General features: G+C 42.4%; 1 protein-coding gene across 3 annotated transcripts in view; it reads right to left on the minus strand.

The window, feature by feature from the left end:
- TMEM132E (transmembrane protein 132E) overlaps positions 1-17,095 on the minus strand; it is a 259,674-nt gene that overhangs the window by 26,473 nt on the left and 216,106 nt on the right. For all 3 annotated transcript variants that reach the window (XM_058164471.1, XM_058164472.1, XM_058164473.1), the window contains exons 2-4: positions 15,047-15,953; positions 13,045-13,185; positions 262-454 (exon numbers count right to left, since the gene is read on the minus strand). In XM_058164471.1, coding sequence (XP_058020454.1) covers positions 262-454; positions 13,045-13,185; positions 15,047-15,953 — 1,241 coding nt within the window. The remainder of the gene's footprint in view (positions 1-261; positions 455-13,044; positions 13,186-15,046; positions 15,954-17,095) is intronic.

Genomic DNA, 17,095 nt, shown 5'->3' on the forward strand with positions numbered 1-17,095 from the left:
TCTCTGTATCCAGATGATCAAGCAAAGGTTATGTAGAATGTTTAAAGTCAGTATCCATTTTGATTCATATCATACCCATGTATGATATCACATATCATACATGGGTATTTCTACTTTCAACCCTGAATTAAGAGTCCCGTAGTTCCCATATAATGAAGTTAGAGGAATTAGACCAAGCATTTGAATGCATATCTCAGGCCTGATCATAGTCAGGCAGAGAACTGAACTATCTTCTAGCTTGCTTCTATGAAAGCAGCTCACCATGGCCAGGGCAAGGATGGCTCGGATGTCCCTCTGAATTACTGTCAGCTCAGTCACAGCTTTCTCCAGATCGGGTGGTGGGTTGCGACCCCGATAGTCTATATGCCACATGATGCGTCGAGTCACGGATTGGCTGGTGAAGTTCTCCATTTCAAAGTCCAGCTGCATTATCTCATAGGGCGAGTCCTGGTCCCTGCCAGGAAAGAAAGGGGCTTGGATGACACCTGATGCCACAGGGGTGGGTGGGGAGGTGGAGAGGGACAGAGTATTCAGTCCAGATAGAAAGACAAATATTAGAATTCCCATATTTGGAAGATGCTCATGCCTCCAACCCCCTCATCTTTACCTCATCTTTCTGAGGAAACAAAGTTGTCTAATGTTAGTCCTCCTGAGAAATGTTACTGCTCTTCAAATCATCTTCCAGTAGCCAGCCCAGCAGGCTAAGCAGTACAAGGACCTTAAATTGCTATGTGACTATTTGGTTGCTATTGTTTTTTCTCCTGCCACATCCCCTTTTTCCTTGTATGCAATATCTTTTTATACCGTATTGTCAAATGGGAATTCCTCTCATTTTATTGATCTTTAATCCATCTTACTAGCCGAACTACAAGGCTTGATAGAAACAAATATTATTTCTGCAAACATTTCTGGATTTCTTTTTTTTTTCTTCTCATCAAAGGACATCCCTGACAAAATATCATATTTATTACATTACTGTTGCAGTATTCAGGTTGCTGGGTAATCAACTGCTAGACATTATAAAAGATTAGCCCTTGATAAAATGGTTTACTTAAAAAAATACTACTCTAGCAATTGCTCAAGAGCAAAGTGTGTTACTCTGCCTAGAAATAAGTCTTTTGTGTGTTGTCCTCAGTAAGACTTACACTGGACCGCACACTGTGGAAGAATTACTAGTTCTATCTAAAACATTCTAAATGTAAGTACCTGGATTGCATGCAATCTTCTTTAGAAGTTATTTATCCACTGAAAGACTATAATAGAATGTTGAAAACAGAATAAAAATGCAAAACTAAGTCAAATGCAGTGACTGAAAATTATTTATCTGCTAAGAGGGAAAGAGGAAAGGAAGCAATAGCAGCAATTCACATACCTCGTCAACTGAAAGCAAGTCAAAAGCTTATGCAAAAATGAGAAACAATTCCAATGTATCAGCTACCACCTAGTCGGTGATTAAAGCAACTGTTGGCCTCCCCAGAGCCCCTTTCTGCATAGATTCCTGATTACCAAAATCTGTCCTTGTTAACCATTGACTCGGCCTTCCATCCTTCCGAGGTCAGTAAAATGAGGACCAAGATTATTGGAGGCAACCTGCAAATAATGCTTCTACTTTGTAAAGCACCCAGAGAATGCTGTAAAGCACTATGGGATGGTATATAAGTCTAAATACTATCGCTATTATTTTAAGCTAGGAAGTACAAGAAAGTAATGTAAGTACTACAGCAAGCTAAACACAGTACAGGTAATCCTCGATTTACAGTAGTTTCTTCAGTGACCATTAGAAGTTAGACAATTCCAGCAACCGTTCTTTATATGTTTTAGCCTCCAGTCCCTTAATCATCTTTGTTGCTGTGTGGTAAGTGTGGGATCTCCTCTTGGGCCCCTTAGTTGCTTCATAACTGCCAGTCATTCTATGGCTCCAAAATTGCTGCCAGAGAAAAGATTTAAGATATTTGTGGTAATATAGGGATATTTACGTAGCTGATATCTTCTCCATGCTTTTTTCTACTTGGTCAGCCCTCCCGGCCTCCATTCTCAAATCTCCCTCTCTTTCATTGAAACCAGTAATCACATTTTTAAATAAAAACCAGTTCAACCCTTCTGATATTATTCTTCACAGGCAGGAAAAAAAAACCCTAATGTATTCATTTATTCATCAACTTAAAGGACTTGCACTTACAATGCTGCTATGCTACTGTAAGATTTTTTTTAAAAATCATAAATAAACAACGAAAAATAAATTGTGCTCAGGACCAGCAAAAAGAAACAAAAATGCTCTTGAGAATGATAAGATGGACAGTCTATAAACTTCATAAATAAAAATAAATAAAACACACATAGCATGGGCTCATCTAACCTCCAGGCCCCAAATCCTTAATGATTTGCAAAAAGAAAACAGGGACAATCTGAATGTCAGGTATACACTGTTCCTGAGGTGTAATTCAATGTGTTTCAAGTAGTCCTTGACTTATAACTACCCTGCTTAATGACACTTCAAAATTATGGTAGAATGCAGTATTGCAGGCTGACTCTGCTCACTGCAAGCAGTTCAAATCTCACCAGGCTCAAGGATGACTCAGCTTTCCATCCTTCCAAGGTCAATAAAATGAAGACCTAGATTGTTGGGCGCAATACGCTGACTCTATAAACTGCTTAGAGAGGGCTATAAAGCACTATGAAGTGGTATATAAGTTTATGTGCTATTAACATTACTATTTTTATTTATTTATTTTATTTATTCAATTTCCATAGCTACTCAATTCAACCAAGAATTACAATTCTATAATTTTAGGTCTCGGAAACTAGCCTGCATTTATGACTGCGGTGTCCCACAATTATGTGACTACAATTTACAATTTTTTGTGGAAACTAAAACTGACATTTACTTCTGGTTTCTGGCAAAAAAGCACCCCTTATGGACAATGGATTTGCTTAGCAACTGCGGCATTCACTTAACAACCATGGCAATTAACTTAATGACTTCCGCAAAAAAGGCCATACTATCAGATATGATCACATGGTGACTCACTTAAGGACTGGGACAATTTATGACCATAATTCCAGGCTTAATTATAAGGACTACTTGGTAAGCAAGAACTATACTCAGGCTGAACAATGAAGTAATAGTTATATGGTGTTATAAGCTAATATAGGTTATATAATTGTGATTTAACATGATGGGGAAACCCCACCATTGTCTTAACAATTCTGGAACTGGGCAGCAGTAAAACAGAATTAAATAAATATATATGTTTTATGAACCAGACCATCATGTTATGCCATCATGCAGTTTGCTTGTTCAGGGATAACTTACTGGGTAACCATAGCAATTGTGTTTTATTAACCTCTGGTCCAGCCGTAGGCATCTGCCTAAAACCAAAAAAGAATTGCTTTTTCAAGCTTTCTCATGGAAGCTCTTTAACAAGATTTGTTTAAAAAAAGAAAGAGATCAGGATATAAAAATTCCAGCAACCTAATGTCCCACCTAATGTCAATACAACATCCATTAAGGTGAAATATTCTTTATTTCCTTACTTAAATGCCTTCTTGTGGAATAGCTAGACAGCAGGCTTTTTCAATGATAATGAAGGAGCTTGCTGTTGGCTGTTGACAGATCTCTTGAATCTTTTATCAGCTGGGAAGCAACCCTTATAATACCCTTTCTGTTTTAGATCTTGTTGCGCTGAGCAGCAAGATCTAAAAGGACTGTCTCCCTGTGTACAACAGAATGCAAGTGGAATTTATCCTCCATGCACCTGTTACGTTGGCCATTCTGCAGGTGTATACTTTCCAGAATATTACAATCTTGGATCATCCCATGAAGTTAAAAAAAGGAAACTATCAGATCTGAGGAAAGAAAATTATTCAAAGATATGGGACCCATCACCACAAGATACAACATCCTCAAATTTAAAATGATAATAAAATGGGATTAGACAAATCTATAGATAAAGAATAGGATGGGATGGCATTGCCCCAGAGAGACTGGTACACAATGTGATAGTCCTCTTGGACTCATTGCTCCTGCTTGGTTGGTTGTTTGGTTGCTTGTTTGGTTGCTTGGTTGCTTGCTAGCTTACTTACTTACTTACTTACTTACTTACTTACTTATGTCAGGCCTGGAAGCCATCGTTTGCATTGGGTCTTCAGGCCTGCCACATTTCCTACTGTGGGAAACTAGGAGGGGGGATTGTATGGAGCATGGGTAATAGTATGTACAGTTAAAAGATGGGGAGGAGGGGAGCACGAAGTACACAGAGGGAGATGAGATCCTTTCTTAATCCAAGAGCCACCTCCAAAATGGTGCACTCCCCATTGGGGCCCCGGGCCAACTGGCAGAACCAGGTTTTTAGGCCCTTATGGAAGGTCATTAGGGTGAGTTGCGGATCCCACACCCCTCACAGGGGAGGGGTGGGGTATGATATTCCACAAGCAGGAACCACAGCAGAAATGGAACTTCTCCCGGATCCCACCAGCCAGAATTCCTTGATTGATGGGGTCCGCAGCATGCCTCTTCTGCCGGCAGGGTGGGATGAGATAATTGTTAGGAGGATGCCTAGCTGCTATGTGTTTCATTTTGTATTTTACCTATTGTGTTTATTTTATTGCAAACTGAATCAAAAGTGGCAGGATACATTTAACACAGACATGAAAATAATCCTGGTTGCTGCCTTTGATCATGAGAAGTGGACAGTGGTGAAATGTAAAATTTGTTACTACCAGTTCTGTGGGCGTGGCTTGGTGGGGGGGTGTAACGTGACTGGGTGGGCGTGGCCAACTTTTTTTTTAAACTTTTAAAAGCACTTTTTCTACAATCTCTTTGGCCAAAGAGGTTGTAAAAAATGCTTTTAAAAGAAAAAAAACACCTCTGATGATTGCGCGTCTCAGCTGGGCATGGGGGGTGGGCAGAGATTTTTGCTACCGGTTCTCCGAACAACCTGCCACCATTGCTATCGGATCGGGCGATCCGGTCCGAACCGGGTGCATTTCATCCCTGGAAGTGGACTTTGTTGATCAAAAAAATGGACCTTGAATCTCTAGAATAACACTAAGATGAAGAAGTAAGCTGCATAGGGTCACGTATGTGAAGTAGGAAGCTTATAAATAGAATGAATGAATGAATGAATGAATGAATGAATGAATGAATGAATGAATGAATGAATGAATGAACGAAGCAAGCTATTAATGGCAACAAGTCAACCAGAAGTTTTGGGGAACACCAAGTATTGATTTATCATTTGAACTAAACATGCAAAAGGGACCCAAAAAATTTAAGTCAAAAGACTCAGGGATAATTCAAATTCTGAGGACACATTTTAGACGAGAGAAATGGCAGCACGTTAGAAGTAGAGAATTCCAGGGATGAGAAGAGCCAAGATAAATGGCTTTACGTAGCTTACAAAATAAAATAAATTGCTTACAAGAGGAAGCATCCTGGATTGGTTAGGCAATTAGTTAATTAATGGGAGAAAGGGGGCACATCCAAATAGCCCAGCTGTTTATAGCTCAGTACCACACAATTTATGCTTTATGGAAACTACAGATTCACAACCCAGCAGTGCCCCCTTCCCCACAGTGCCAAAGTAATGAATCTGTCCCATGTAAGGGTGCAATCGATGTGGGAAAGCTATTCACCAAGGATATCGCACTGATAGGAAAGTGTTGCACACAGCCATTATCACTGCCATAAATGAGGCAGCGGCTGGGGGAGGGGAGAGAATGAGAAGCATTTGCTTTCTATTCTTGTAATTTGCTCAAATGGCTATTTATTGTTTGAGTCAGACTATTATTTTAACCTACACAGACTTTAATAGCAAAATAACAGAGTTGGAAGAGGCCTTGGAGGTCTTCTAGTCCAACCCCCTGCTCAGGAAACCCGGTATCTTTTTGGACAAATGGTTGTCCAACCTCTTCTTAAAAATCTCCAGTGTTGGAGCACCCACAGCTTCTGCAGGCAACTTGTTCCATTGATTACAGGTAGTCCTCGACTTACAACAGAGTTCATTTAGTGATCGTTTGAAGTTACAATGTCATTGAAAAAAGTGACATGACCGTTTTTCACACATACAACCATTCCAGCATCCCTGTGGTCACATGATCAAAATTTGGATGCATGGCAACAAGCATGTAGTTACGACATTGCAGTGTCTTGGGTTCCTGTGATCAGCTTTTGCGACCTTCTGACAAGCAAAGTCAATGAGGAAGCCAGATTCACTTAACAGCTGTGTTACTAACTTAACAACTGCAGTGATTCACTTAACAAATGCGGCAAGAAATGTCGTAAAATGGGACAAAAGTCACTTAGCAAATTTCTCGCTTAGCAACATAAACGTTGGGCTCAATTGTGGTCGTAAGTCAAGGACTGCCTATAATTGTTCTAACTGTCAGGAAATTTCTCCTTAGTTCTAGGTTGCTTCTCTCATTGATCAGTTTCCATCCATGGCTTCTTGTCCTGCCTTCTGGTGCTTTGTAGAATAGGTTGACCCCCTCTTCTCTGTGGCAGCCCCTCAAATAATGGAACACTGCTATCATGTCCCTCCCTAGTCCTTCTTTTCATTAAACTAGACATACCCAATTCCAGCCATCATTCTTTATATGTTTCAGCCTCCAGTCCCTTAATCAGCACTTTGCTCTGCCTACACAAAAAGTGATTTTTTTCCCTAAAGGCGTTATTCTTTGCATCAGTCTTCTCCAAGCTGGTGCTCTCTCGCCCCCAAAACATCCAGCCATCTCAAGTCCTACCTGGCAGGTGCCAGGTTTATGAGGAATGCTCTCTGCCAACCCAGAAAGACAAAAGATTTACAAGTGAATGTAACATCCACCGTATCGGCAAATCACACAACACTGCAGGTGTCCCTATATTGCTGCAGAGAATAAAATGTCACACTAGAAAATGACAGAATAAAGGATGAAGCAGCAGAAGGGTTCTCTGCTAAGCATTCTGAGAGGTGTTTGCAGCCTGTGTTTCAGCTGGCTTTAAAGAAGGATTAGATCAAAATCTATGAGAAGAGGGGAGCTCTGTTAATCCCTTAACAGCTAAATGGAATTCCATATTCTCTGCATATAATTTACTTTCATGTCCTGTTTCTACCATTCACGGGCATTGAGCTTCCTCACAGAGAAAGTAATTTCTTCCTTAACTGCCCTCATTCACCTGCTGGGTGGGAGAGTTGTAACTCAGCATGATTGAAAACCATTAGGTGGGGAAAGAAAGCCTAAATTTATCCAATGAATGTTATAGCTTGATGAAGATGGTCCAACCTTTCCTCATCAGCTTCTCTACACATAATACTCTCCCGGGGTGGGATTCTACAGGTTCGGACCAGTTCAAGCGAACCTGTAGCTCCAACGATCACTTGGACGATCCCTGCACTTTACTTACCTTTATCTTCTTAGCTGATTGGCGCAGCAGAGCGGATTGCTGGGCCTCAGCCGTTTTACTCCCAAGTGGTAACACAGAAGGTAAGTATTTGTAAAACTTTGTATGCGCATGAAGCACGTGCGCAAAGCGCGATAACCAAACCAGTTGTTGAACCGGCAACATCCCACCATTGTATTCTCCTCCTCTTATAGTGCTTCCTGTTGTAATACCTAGCAATCAAACCTTCACGTGGAAATAAAAATATTGATATTTATTTATCGTATTTAGAAACCACCTATCTCCCTTATAGAAGATACATGTATAATTAAATATTAGACACTAGACCGGTGTTTATCTGTCTTAGCAATTTTAAAATGTGGTTTTCAATTCTCAGAATGCCCTAGCCAGCATGCTGGCTGATGAATTCTGGGAGTTGGAAGTCCACACATCTGAATCACATAGATACAATAGAGGTTGGTCATTGCCTTCATGCCCTCTGTTTGAGCTTCCAGGATGCAGATTAATCAAAGCCAACAAAGAAGGAATTGGATAAAATGGACTTTTGATTTGATTCAGATGGGCTCATTTTATTAACCATGATGGTAAAGAATCAATTTCTCTGTCCAGAGACTCTCTATCTCTGCCATATTATCTTCAAACAGATCTCGGCTTGGGGAAGCCACAGAAAGTCTGCATTGCCTCCCGACTTTGTTAGTGGAGATATCCAGTTCTCCTTTGTGGAAAATAAGGCAATGTATGATTACAACTTTGGTGTAATCCAGCAGGCTCTTTTCCATTTTCCCTCTAGAACCAGGGAAAGCCGGAGAGAAAAAGTGGGGCCAAATGCAGACAAAACCTAAGCTGTGTCCAGACAAGGTTAATCAGCTCAGATTAAAAGACCTTCTGGCTGTATTTGCACTTCATGCTAAGTCGGCCTGAAGTCAACCTTGTTCTGTGCAAATCCAGCCTGCTTGGTCAGTATTCTATGGACTCAGAAAACAAATACCGTAGATTTAGAAACTAGGTTTCACATAGAATGAGAAGAGGAACGTGCTGCTCACTTAAATCTTCTGTACGGGGTGTCCTTTATAACCTTTATAACATTTTACAATCCGAAAAAAATTACATGTTATGTCCTGATTCCTCTTAGGAACAGGACTCCTGTTTGTCCCATCACGCCTCACTCCCTCCACTTCTCTGTTCAGCCTCTCCTTAGAAAGCGTCACCTGCTCTCAGCAGTGGAACTGATGCTGAGAATTGAAATGTCACGACAATCAAATGCGTTGATGTTCAAACTTCTAAAAAGGAGCAAGGCTAAGGGATTTGAAAACCAGTGCTCCAAAGTCATTTTCCCTTGCCCACTGCTGTAAGATTTGATCAGGGTGTTTTCTTAAAAGGTGATGGTAATCGCTTTAAATTCATCGCCCACTTTAACCTTTCAAGGCTGAATTTAATCTGCAGCCCGAGAGTGAGCCAGCCAGCCAGATTCCTGCTGGTTCATGGCCAACCTCTTCATCTCTTTACAGATAAAAATACCTAATGAACATAAATCGTGGCATGTGCTGGACCTGTAGCACGGCAAATCTCCCAGGTCTTGTAGAATAGCAGCAACAAGAAAATGCTTCATCTAGTCAATTACAACCCACCATAGTTTCAGTTTCACAGACCCTAAAGTCACAACACTTTAAAGTCCCAGGTTACTTACGGGACCGTCTGCTGCCACCGATTGCCTCTCACCGACCTGTGCGCTCTCACAGAGAGGGACTCCTCAGGGTGCCATCGGCCAGGCAGTGCCGACTGGCGACACCCAGGGGAAGGGCCTTTTCTGTGGGGGCTCCCACCCTCTGGAACGAACTTCCCCCAGGACTTCGCCAACTTCCCGACCTTCGAACCTTCCGCCGCGAGCTTAAGACACATCTATGTATTTGTGCAGGACTGGACTAGAATTTTTAAATTTTGAATTTGGTTTTTAATGGGGTTTTAGTATTTGTATTTCTATTTTAAATATTCGGCCTTATTTAATAAGTTTTTTAATTGTGGTTTTATTTTGTATTTATATGTATGTTTTATTTGGCTGTAAACCGCCCTGAGTCCTTAGGGAGATAGGACGGTATAAAAATGCGAAAAAATAAATAAATAAATAAATAACACAAGGAAATAAAAATTCTCTCCTTCTTTACAAAATAACAGAGTTGGAAAGGGACCTTGGAGGTCTTCTAATCCAACCTTCTGCTCAAATAGGAGACCTTATACCATTTCAAACAAATGGCTGCCCAATCTCTTCTTAAAAACCTCCAGTGATAAGAGCATCCACAACCGAAGGTAAGCTATTCCACTGGTTAATTGTTCGCACTGTTTCTCCTTAGATTGTTTCTCTCCTTGATTAGTTTCTTGTCTTGCCTTCTGGTGCTTTGGAAAATAGGTTGACCCCCCTCTTCTTTGTGGCAGCCCCTCAAATACTGGAATACTGCTATCATGTCACACCTAATTCTTCCTTTCTTTAGACTAGCCAAACCCAATTCCTGCAACTGTTCTTTATATGTTTTACTCTCTAGCCTTCTAATCATCTTTGTTGCGCTTTTCCGCACTCTTTCTAAAGTCTCTACATTTTAAAAAAAAATATGGTGACCAAAATTGGATGCAGTGCGATCTCTTAAGGCTTTATAAAGTGGTACTAATACTTCACGTGATCTTGATTCTATCCCTCTGTTAATGCAACCTAGGATTGCATTGGCTTTTTTGGCTGCTGCCACACACTGCTGGCTCATATTTATGTAACTGTCCACTAGGACTCTGAGATCCCTCTCACAGTTACTGCTATTGAGCCAGATTTTACCTAATCTGTACCTGTACATTTGGTTTTTCTTGCCTAAGTGTAAAACTTACTTTTCTCTACACTGAATTTCATTTTATTAGATAGGACTCAGTGTTCAAGTCTGTCAAGATCCTCCTGGATCTCGAGCCTATCTTCTGGGGTGTTGGTTATTTCTGCATCTAAATTGTTTTTGAAGTTGTTGAATAATCCTGGGCCTAAATGCAACCTTGGCGTATTCCACTGCTTACTTCCCTCCTTATAGATGTATTTCCATTGAGGTCTACACATTGAGTGCAATTTGAGTCCTCCTCCTCCTTCTCTCCTCCTCGCTGGTAGTTTTGTTATTGTGATTATTACTATTATGCTTACACCTATTACTGTTATTTCCATTTATAATCTACCTTTTCTCTTAAGACCCAAGATCGTATATCTGGTTCTGTGGCCACTTTTTCTTCACCATTATTTGGTGGAGTAGGCTGAACTGAGAAACAGTAATTTGCCAAGCGTTATTCAGGAAGCTGGGCTAGAGGGAGAAGAGCCCAGTCCAAACCAATAGAGAAAACTCTATGCCAGGGGTGTGAAACTTGCGACCCGCGGGCCCGGATGCATCACACATTAGCCACACCCACCGCGGTTTAGTGAAGACAATAGTCACGTGATGATATGTGATGACGCGAGTTTGAAACTCCTCTATACCCTACTATCCTCACCATTCAATACATCAGCGATTCAAGCCGAGATCTCTCTGCATATTCCCAAATCCACCCCAAAACCCATCCCTAAAATCTATTCACTGTAGCAGCTGAGTGGATCCCTGGCTATGTCACTGCATTTACTTAAAACAAAAACTAAGTTTCTAGTCCTCACGGTTTTGGCTCAAAGAATTCATGTTGATGAGAAGATCCATTTTATATACTTTTATACATACATACATACATACATACATACATACATACATACATACATACACACACACATACATACATACATACATACATCTATGTAGGTCTTGGCGTATTCGGGTCTTTTCCCGTGTAAGGTTGGCACATTTCGACAAGGCCTCACTCGTCATCTTCAGGCTGGTGCTTACGGCTTCGTGCTTGTGCGAGCAAAGCGTGGTTGGAGCTGCCGTCTCTCTATAAATACTGGTGGGGAGGTGGGGAGTGTTGCTGTAAACGGGTTGGTTGGCTGTGTGGTTGCATCTTGATTGGTAGGTGGAGTGAATGTTTGCAGATTAGTCACCTTTTCGTAGCATCCTGTGTGGGTATGGTCCTAGATGTGTGCCCAGTCCTCAGCTTAAGTTATGTGGACCACACCCACACAGGATGCTACGAAACAGCCAACTAATCTGCAAACACCCACTCCACTTACCAATCAAGATGCAAGCACACATAGAGAAACACCCCCACAACATGAACGAACGGGACGACACCTACCACCTACCAGACATGTGGAAACTAGCCTGAGTCAACAAACGAGTCCCAGCCATGAAAATTGACACCGGACCCAGAATAACACACAACACCACCACCAATCATCCTCACCAGATTCAAACCCAAACCCTTCCCACAGATGAAACACAACCACCATCCAGAAGCCAGACCATGCTGGCACCATTGGCTGCTGCGCCCCCTCCGCTCCCCACACAAAGCAAGCTGACACACTCCAGGAAAACATGACAAGACCTCGGACTCGGAGCCAAACTAAAACCCGGGATGCTGCATCACAGCCATCTGCTCAAGACATCACATCACAAAACTCCAGAGGCCACAACACCAAAGCTCAGGAACAAAAGACTAGGACCACACCCACACAGGATGCTACGAAACAGCCAACCAATCTGCAAACACCCACTCCATCTACCAATCAAGATGCAACCACACAGCCAACCAACCCGCTCACAGCAACACTCCCCACCTCCCCACCAGTATTTATAGAGAGACGGCAGCTCCGACCACGCTTTGCTCGCACAAGCACGAAGCCGAAAGCACCAGCCTGAAGATGATGAGTGAGACCTCGTCGAAACGTCGCCAAAATACTCTCAACCTTACATGGGAAAAGACCCGAATATGCCAAGACCTACACACACCCACACCCACACACACACACACACACATATGGCTCCCGTTTAGTCTCAAAAATAGATGTGACAAACAACAGGGCCAGATTATTTCTGCATCTGACTTAAGTACCGTGTAACTACTCATCTCCCTCCACAAATAGCCTACATTTTAACTCTGGTGCTTGAAAACCAGATTCTAATTCTAGGCTGGGCGTATTTGAGGTCTGCTTAGCATCAACGCTGTCTGTCTCCTCCCTACCAGCCTCCCAGCTTTCATTTCCATATATCTCAGAGTCAGAGAAATTGACGCTATTCATCTGGGCTCTTTCCTCCTTGAGGAACTCAGCATGAAACAAGCCCACTACAAAGACTTTTCCGTCATCTCCAAGAAGATTTTTTCTTACAGAGAAACTCGGCTTTTGATCCATGCCTTAGGTTTCACATTCCATCAGAGATAGCTTTATTTTTTTTTTTAAGATCTGCTTGGGCTGCGGGGTGGGGCTTGTCCTAGTTTCCGCAAAACTCAGAGAAAGCCCCCCCCCGACTTGCATCAGCCTTGCCTTCATCTCAGGGGAAGTGCTGAATTTTGCCCCTTCCCCAAATCAACAACTTCCCGACATACTGAACTTCAGCTCACAGGAGCTGCTGGGGACTTCGAATCCCCAAAGACTCCTTGAAATCTTTTTCATCCTGAATTACAAATATGCTTACATTTCGGGGGGGGGGGGAAGAGGGGCACGTTTTCTAAGATTTTGCAACTCAGAAAAATGGGTAAACGGAGCAGAATATTAAAATCCAGAGACTTACCTGGGCAAAATTCCACCAATCCATGCGACTTCAACAGTTGAAGTGGAGTGTTTGCTGCCTGTCTGAAATTCTGAATTCACAAGCCACTCATGGTGACTGGATCTGGTTTTGAGCAGGTTCACCCCTTTTTTGGCCTTCACCCTGCCAAGCAACAAGAAAGAGAGAGCAACATCTTTTTCTCAAGGACCCTCAAGTTAGGTCCCTCCATTCTCTCCCTCTGCATTTCCTTGGGCGTAACACTCAACTGCATCCCCTTATTAAACTGAAAAGAAAACCACATTCGGAGTGGGTGCCTGGCTATACTTCTATAAGAGGTAGGGCCGTTGTTATTACAGCACCTGAATTCTTGGAAAGAGCTGACATTTCAGGATGGACACAAAATGGCAATCTACAAGTAGTCCTCAGCTTATGACCATAATAGAGCCTGCCCATCACGGTCATAAGTTATGATGGCCATAAATTGGGTCACCCATCTGACCGACTTTATAATTTTTTTGTAGTGATCATTAAATGAACCTCATGGTCATTAAGAGAACCAATGATTTACTATGGGTTGGTATGGCCAAAAACCAGAAATAAAGACCAATTTTCAGCAAAACTTTTGTAAAATGTGGTCACGTGATTGTGGGATGCTGCAAAAGGACATGAGTCATATGATCACGGGAGTTGGGGGTGGCCATCAGAACTTTGGAACCAAGTTATAAGCTAAGCCACTGGTCTTAAGTCAAGGATTTGCTGTCTTTTTGTCCATTTGAGGACAGCTACATGCCTTTGCTGTCCTCAAATGGATTTCTTCAACCCTGCATATGGTACCCAATTATTGGAAAGCCCTCCTACTTCTTAGGCATCAGATTTAGCTTTTTTCAGGAGTTGAAAAAGTTATAATTACAGCATCATTTCGGATGTTCATGTCCACTGTTAACTTCACAGCTTATAGTGCCTTGTAATTTATTTGTTTAGAATTTTTAGTAACAAACTTCTTCACGCTTTATTTGATGGAAAAACTGGGATTTATATAAACTAACCCATGAATTAAACAAAAACAGACCCCAACAACATTTGAGTATCCTGATGGGGAAAACTTGAAGATAAATTCTTGCCGAAAGCCCAACCCTGTCACAGGAGTAAACATGAATGAATAATATAATCTATCTGCATCTACTTATCAGCCTCTGTATTTCTGTGTTTGGAATATGAATTGTTTTTGTTGTTCTTGGCCTACTCTGTCTTCTGTGTTGGCCTAAGTGAATGCCTAAACGTCACAGAAACTATATTAGGTACTGAAGAAAATTGACTTGTTAAACAAAAGTAACAAAAGACAAAGAGCAGAATTTGCACAGCAAAGCTGCAAATTTTTGGTACTTCCCTCCTCCCATCTGCTGCCTAAAACATCCAGGCTCCAGATTGTTCATTTTTGGTCTACAAGATAAGTGACTGCTGTGGACTTTGTTAGAAGTCTACATATAAGAACCTTCCATACTTTTCCACAATGCTCCTGTGAGAGGCTACAAGGCAGACTCAGAAAGAAAAGGCAGGAACTAGACATAAACAAGCAACAGATGGGAAACGGCTTTGATAGTAATGTATAAACGACAGCTTGCAAAAAGCATCGGAAAAACAGATTCAAATACTCAAAGAGATTCTGCTTTAATGAATTCACTAATAAAAGAAGGCTGGAGCTTCCTACAGCGGTTTTCCAAGATTTCGAAATGAGGGGTCCTTAGCGCTGTCTAAGCCTGGTGGTTTTTCTGCAGGCGTTTCATTACCAAGCTAGGTAATATCATCGGTGCTAGCACCTGAGAGAGCACCAAGGACCCCTCATATCAATCCTGAGCTATGAATATTCAATTCTATCGATTCCAAAATGAATTGTTTCACTGAAGCTCCTTACTAAAGCCTAGGTAATCTTGTTTCTGTGTTCAGGGCTTGATGCCACCAGCGATGGGGAGCTGTTCTTGTTCCGGATCCTTTAAGAACCCCAGTCCCTGCAGGCAGTGCTTACCTAAGCATGAAGTGCTCAACCGTTGAGTTGCCCATCAGGTACAGGGTGACACTGAGCACCTCGCCTGGTTTGAGAGGTTTCTCAGGTAGACGGATGAAGATGCTGTCATCCAGACGCTGCTCTTGCAAGGGCTGGGTGGCCGGCGGCTGAACCAGCCTCAGACTGCCAATGCGCAGGAGAGGATGCTGGGTGGGACCTTCGATTCGCGCTCCGGCCCCGCCTCTCCGTCCCATTGGTTCGCTCCCACACTCCCCTGTTGCATCAGGGGTGTGAAGCGTGTAATAGAGTTCTGCTTGCTGTACATCTGCAGCTGGTTCAATGTCCTCCACCACTTTCCTCCGCCCCAGGGGGACGGCAGCGGGTCCAAACCAAGCTTGAGGCAGCTCAGCTTGGGCTAGGCAGGTGGCCAGGCTGCCCCGAAGGCGGCAAGAGGCCCGGACCTCACGGGCCTCACGGAAGGCATGAAGTCGCACGCAGGGCAGCCGCTCAGTCACGTCAAAATCATCCCAGTCACGCCCAGCCACATAGAATAGCACTTGGGCTGTGGGTTGGTTGGCTGGCACCCGTGTGCCAACGATGAAAGCCCGTACTTTCCAGTTCACTGTCAGGCGTTCTGGTATTTCCAGAGTGCTTGAGGGCTGCAGCAGCTCCTTGGGTAGCACCAGGCCTGAGTTGAACGGTCCCAAAGAGACGTTGAGCACAGGTAGTTTCTTGGTCTGGAACACGACAAAAGGCTCCGACCGAGTCAAGCCAAGGATATTGTTTCCTCTTGGTACGGGCCGTGTCTCTCTCAGGAAGAATGCCAAGCGGGTGTTGGAAAGATTGTAACTGACTGGAAGAACAGCAGCGACAGGAGGCTGGGAGGACTCTGGAGCTTCTGAGCTTGTAGGGGGGACTTTGGCCTGAGCTGGAAAACAAGGGATAAAAAAAATAACATGACGTCATTGTTTGTTAGTATTGACCATCACTTATATACTCCCTATTCTCTAGAACTGGGGTGGGGAACTATGGCCCTTTTATGACTTGAGGACTTCAACTCCCAGAATTCCTGAGCCAGCCATGCTGGCTCAGGAATTCTGGGAGTTGAAGTCCACAAGTCATAAAGGGGCCATAGTTCCCCACCTCTGTCCTATAAAGTACCGTAAAAAGGGAAATCTAATCCTGGAATTGTTTCAATCCTTTACATCAATTGAAGAATTCCCTCCAGTCCTTAAGTGATACTTCACAGTTGGTTACTGTACAATCTGATGTAATCTTCACATTATAGCCTACAAGCACCATGTGTTAGAACAGGACAGTGTTTCGCAACTTTGGCAAATTTAAGATGTGTGGATTTCAACTCCCCAAATTCCCCAGCTGGCACGCTGGGAATTAAAGTCCACACATCTTACAGTTGCCAAGGTTGAAAGAATATTGAATGTTATATCTTTTTTTAAAAAAGAAGAGAGGAAAGGGAATTTATTTAGACTTAAATAAGTTGTCTTAAGAACTTATTGTTCTTAAGCCCTTGTTGTCTTAAGCCATTGTTGTCTTAAGAAAAACGAAAAATATTGCTCTTAAGACATTGTTGTCTTAAGAAATATCAGAGAATAAGCGGGTGCTGACTTTCTTGGCCTCTTTGGATAAGAGTCCAAGGAAGTCAGTACTTGCTATTCTCTGATTTATCTTAAGACAACAATGCTGTGGGATAGGCTGAGAGAAAGTGATGGGCCCAAAGTCAACCAATAAACTCCTTTGACTAAGGCAGAACAAACATTACATTACATAAAAACAATTGCTACCAACCTGCCTTCCATTGAGGACCTGTATACTGCACGAGTCAAAAAGAGGGCTGGGAAAATATTTACAGACCCCTCACATCCTGGACATAAACTGTTTCAACTCCTATCCTCAAAACGACACTATAGAGCACTGCACACCAGAACTACTAGACACAAGAACAGTTTCTTCCTGAATGCCATCACTCTGCTAAACAAATAATTCCCTCAATACTGTCAAACAATTTACTAAATCTGCACTACTATTAATCTTCTCATTGTTCCCATCTCC

The sequence above is a fragment of the Ahaetulla prasina genome, chromosome 1 (genome assembly GCF_028640845.1).
Source record: "Ahaetulla prasina isolate Xishuangbanna chromosome 1, ASM2864084v1, whole genome shotgun sequence".
Classification (NCBI taxonomy): Eukaryota; Metazoa; Chordata; class Lepidosauria; order Squamata; family Colubridae; genus Ahaetulla; species Ahaetulla prasina.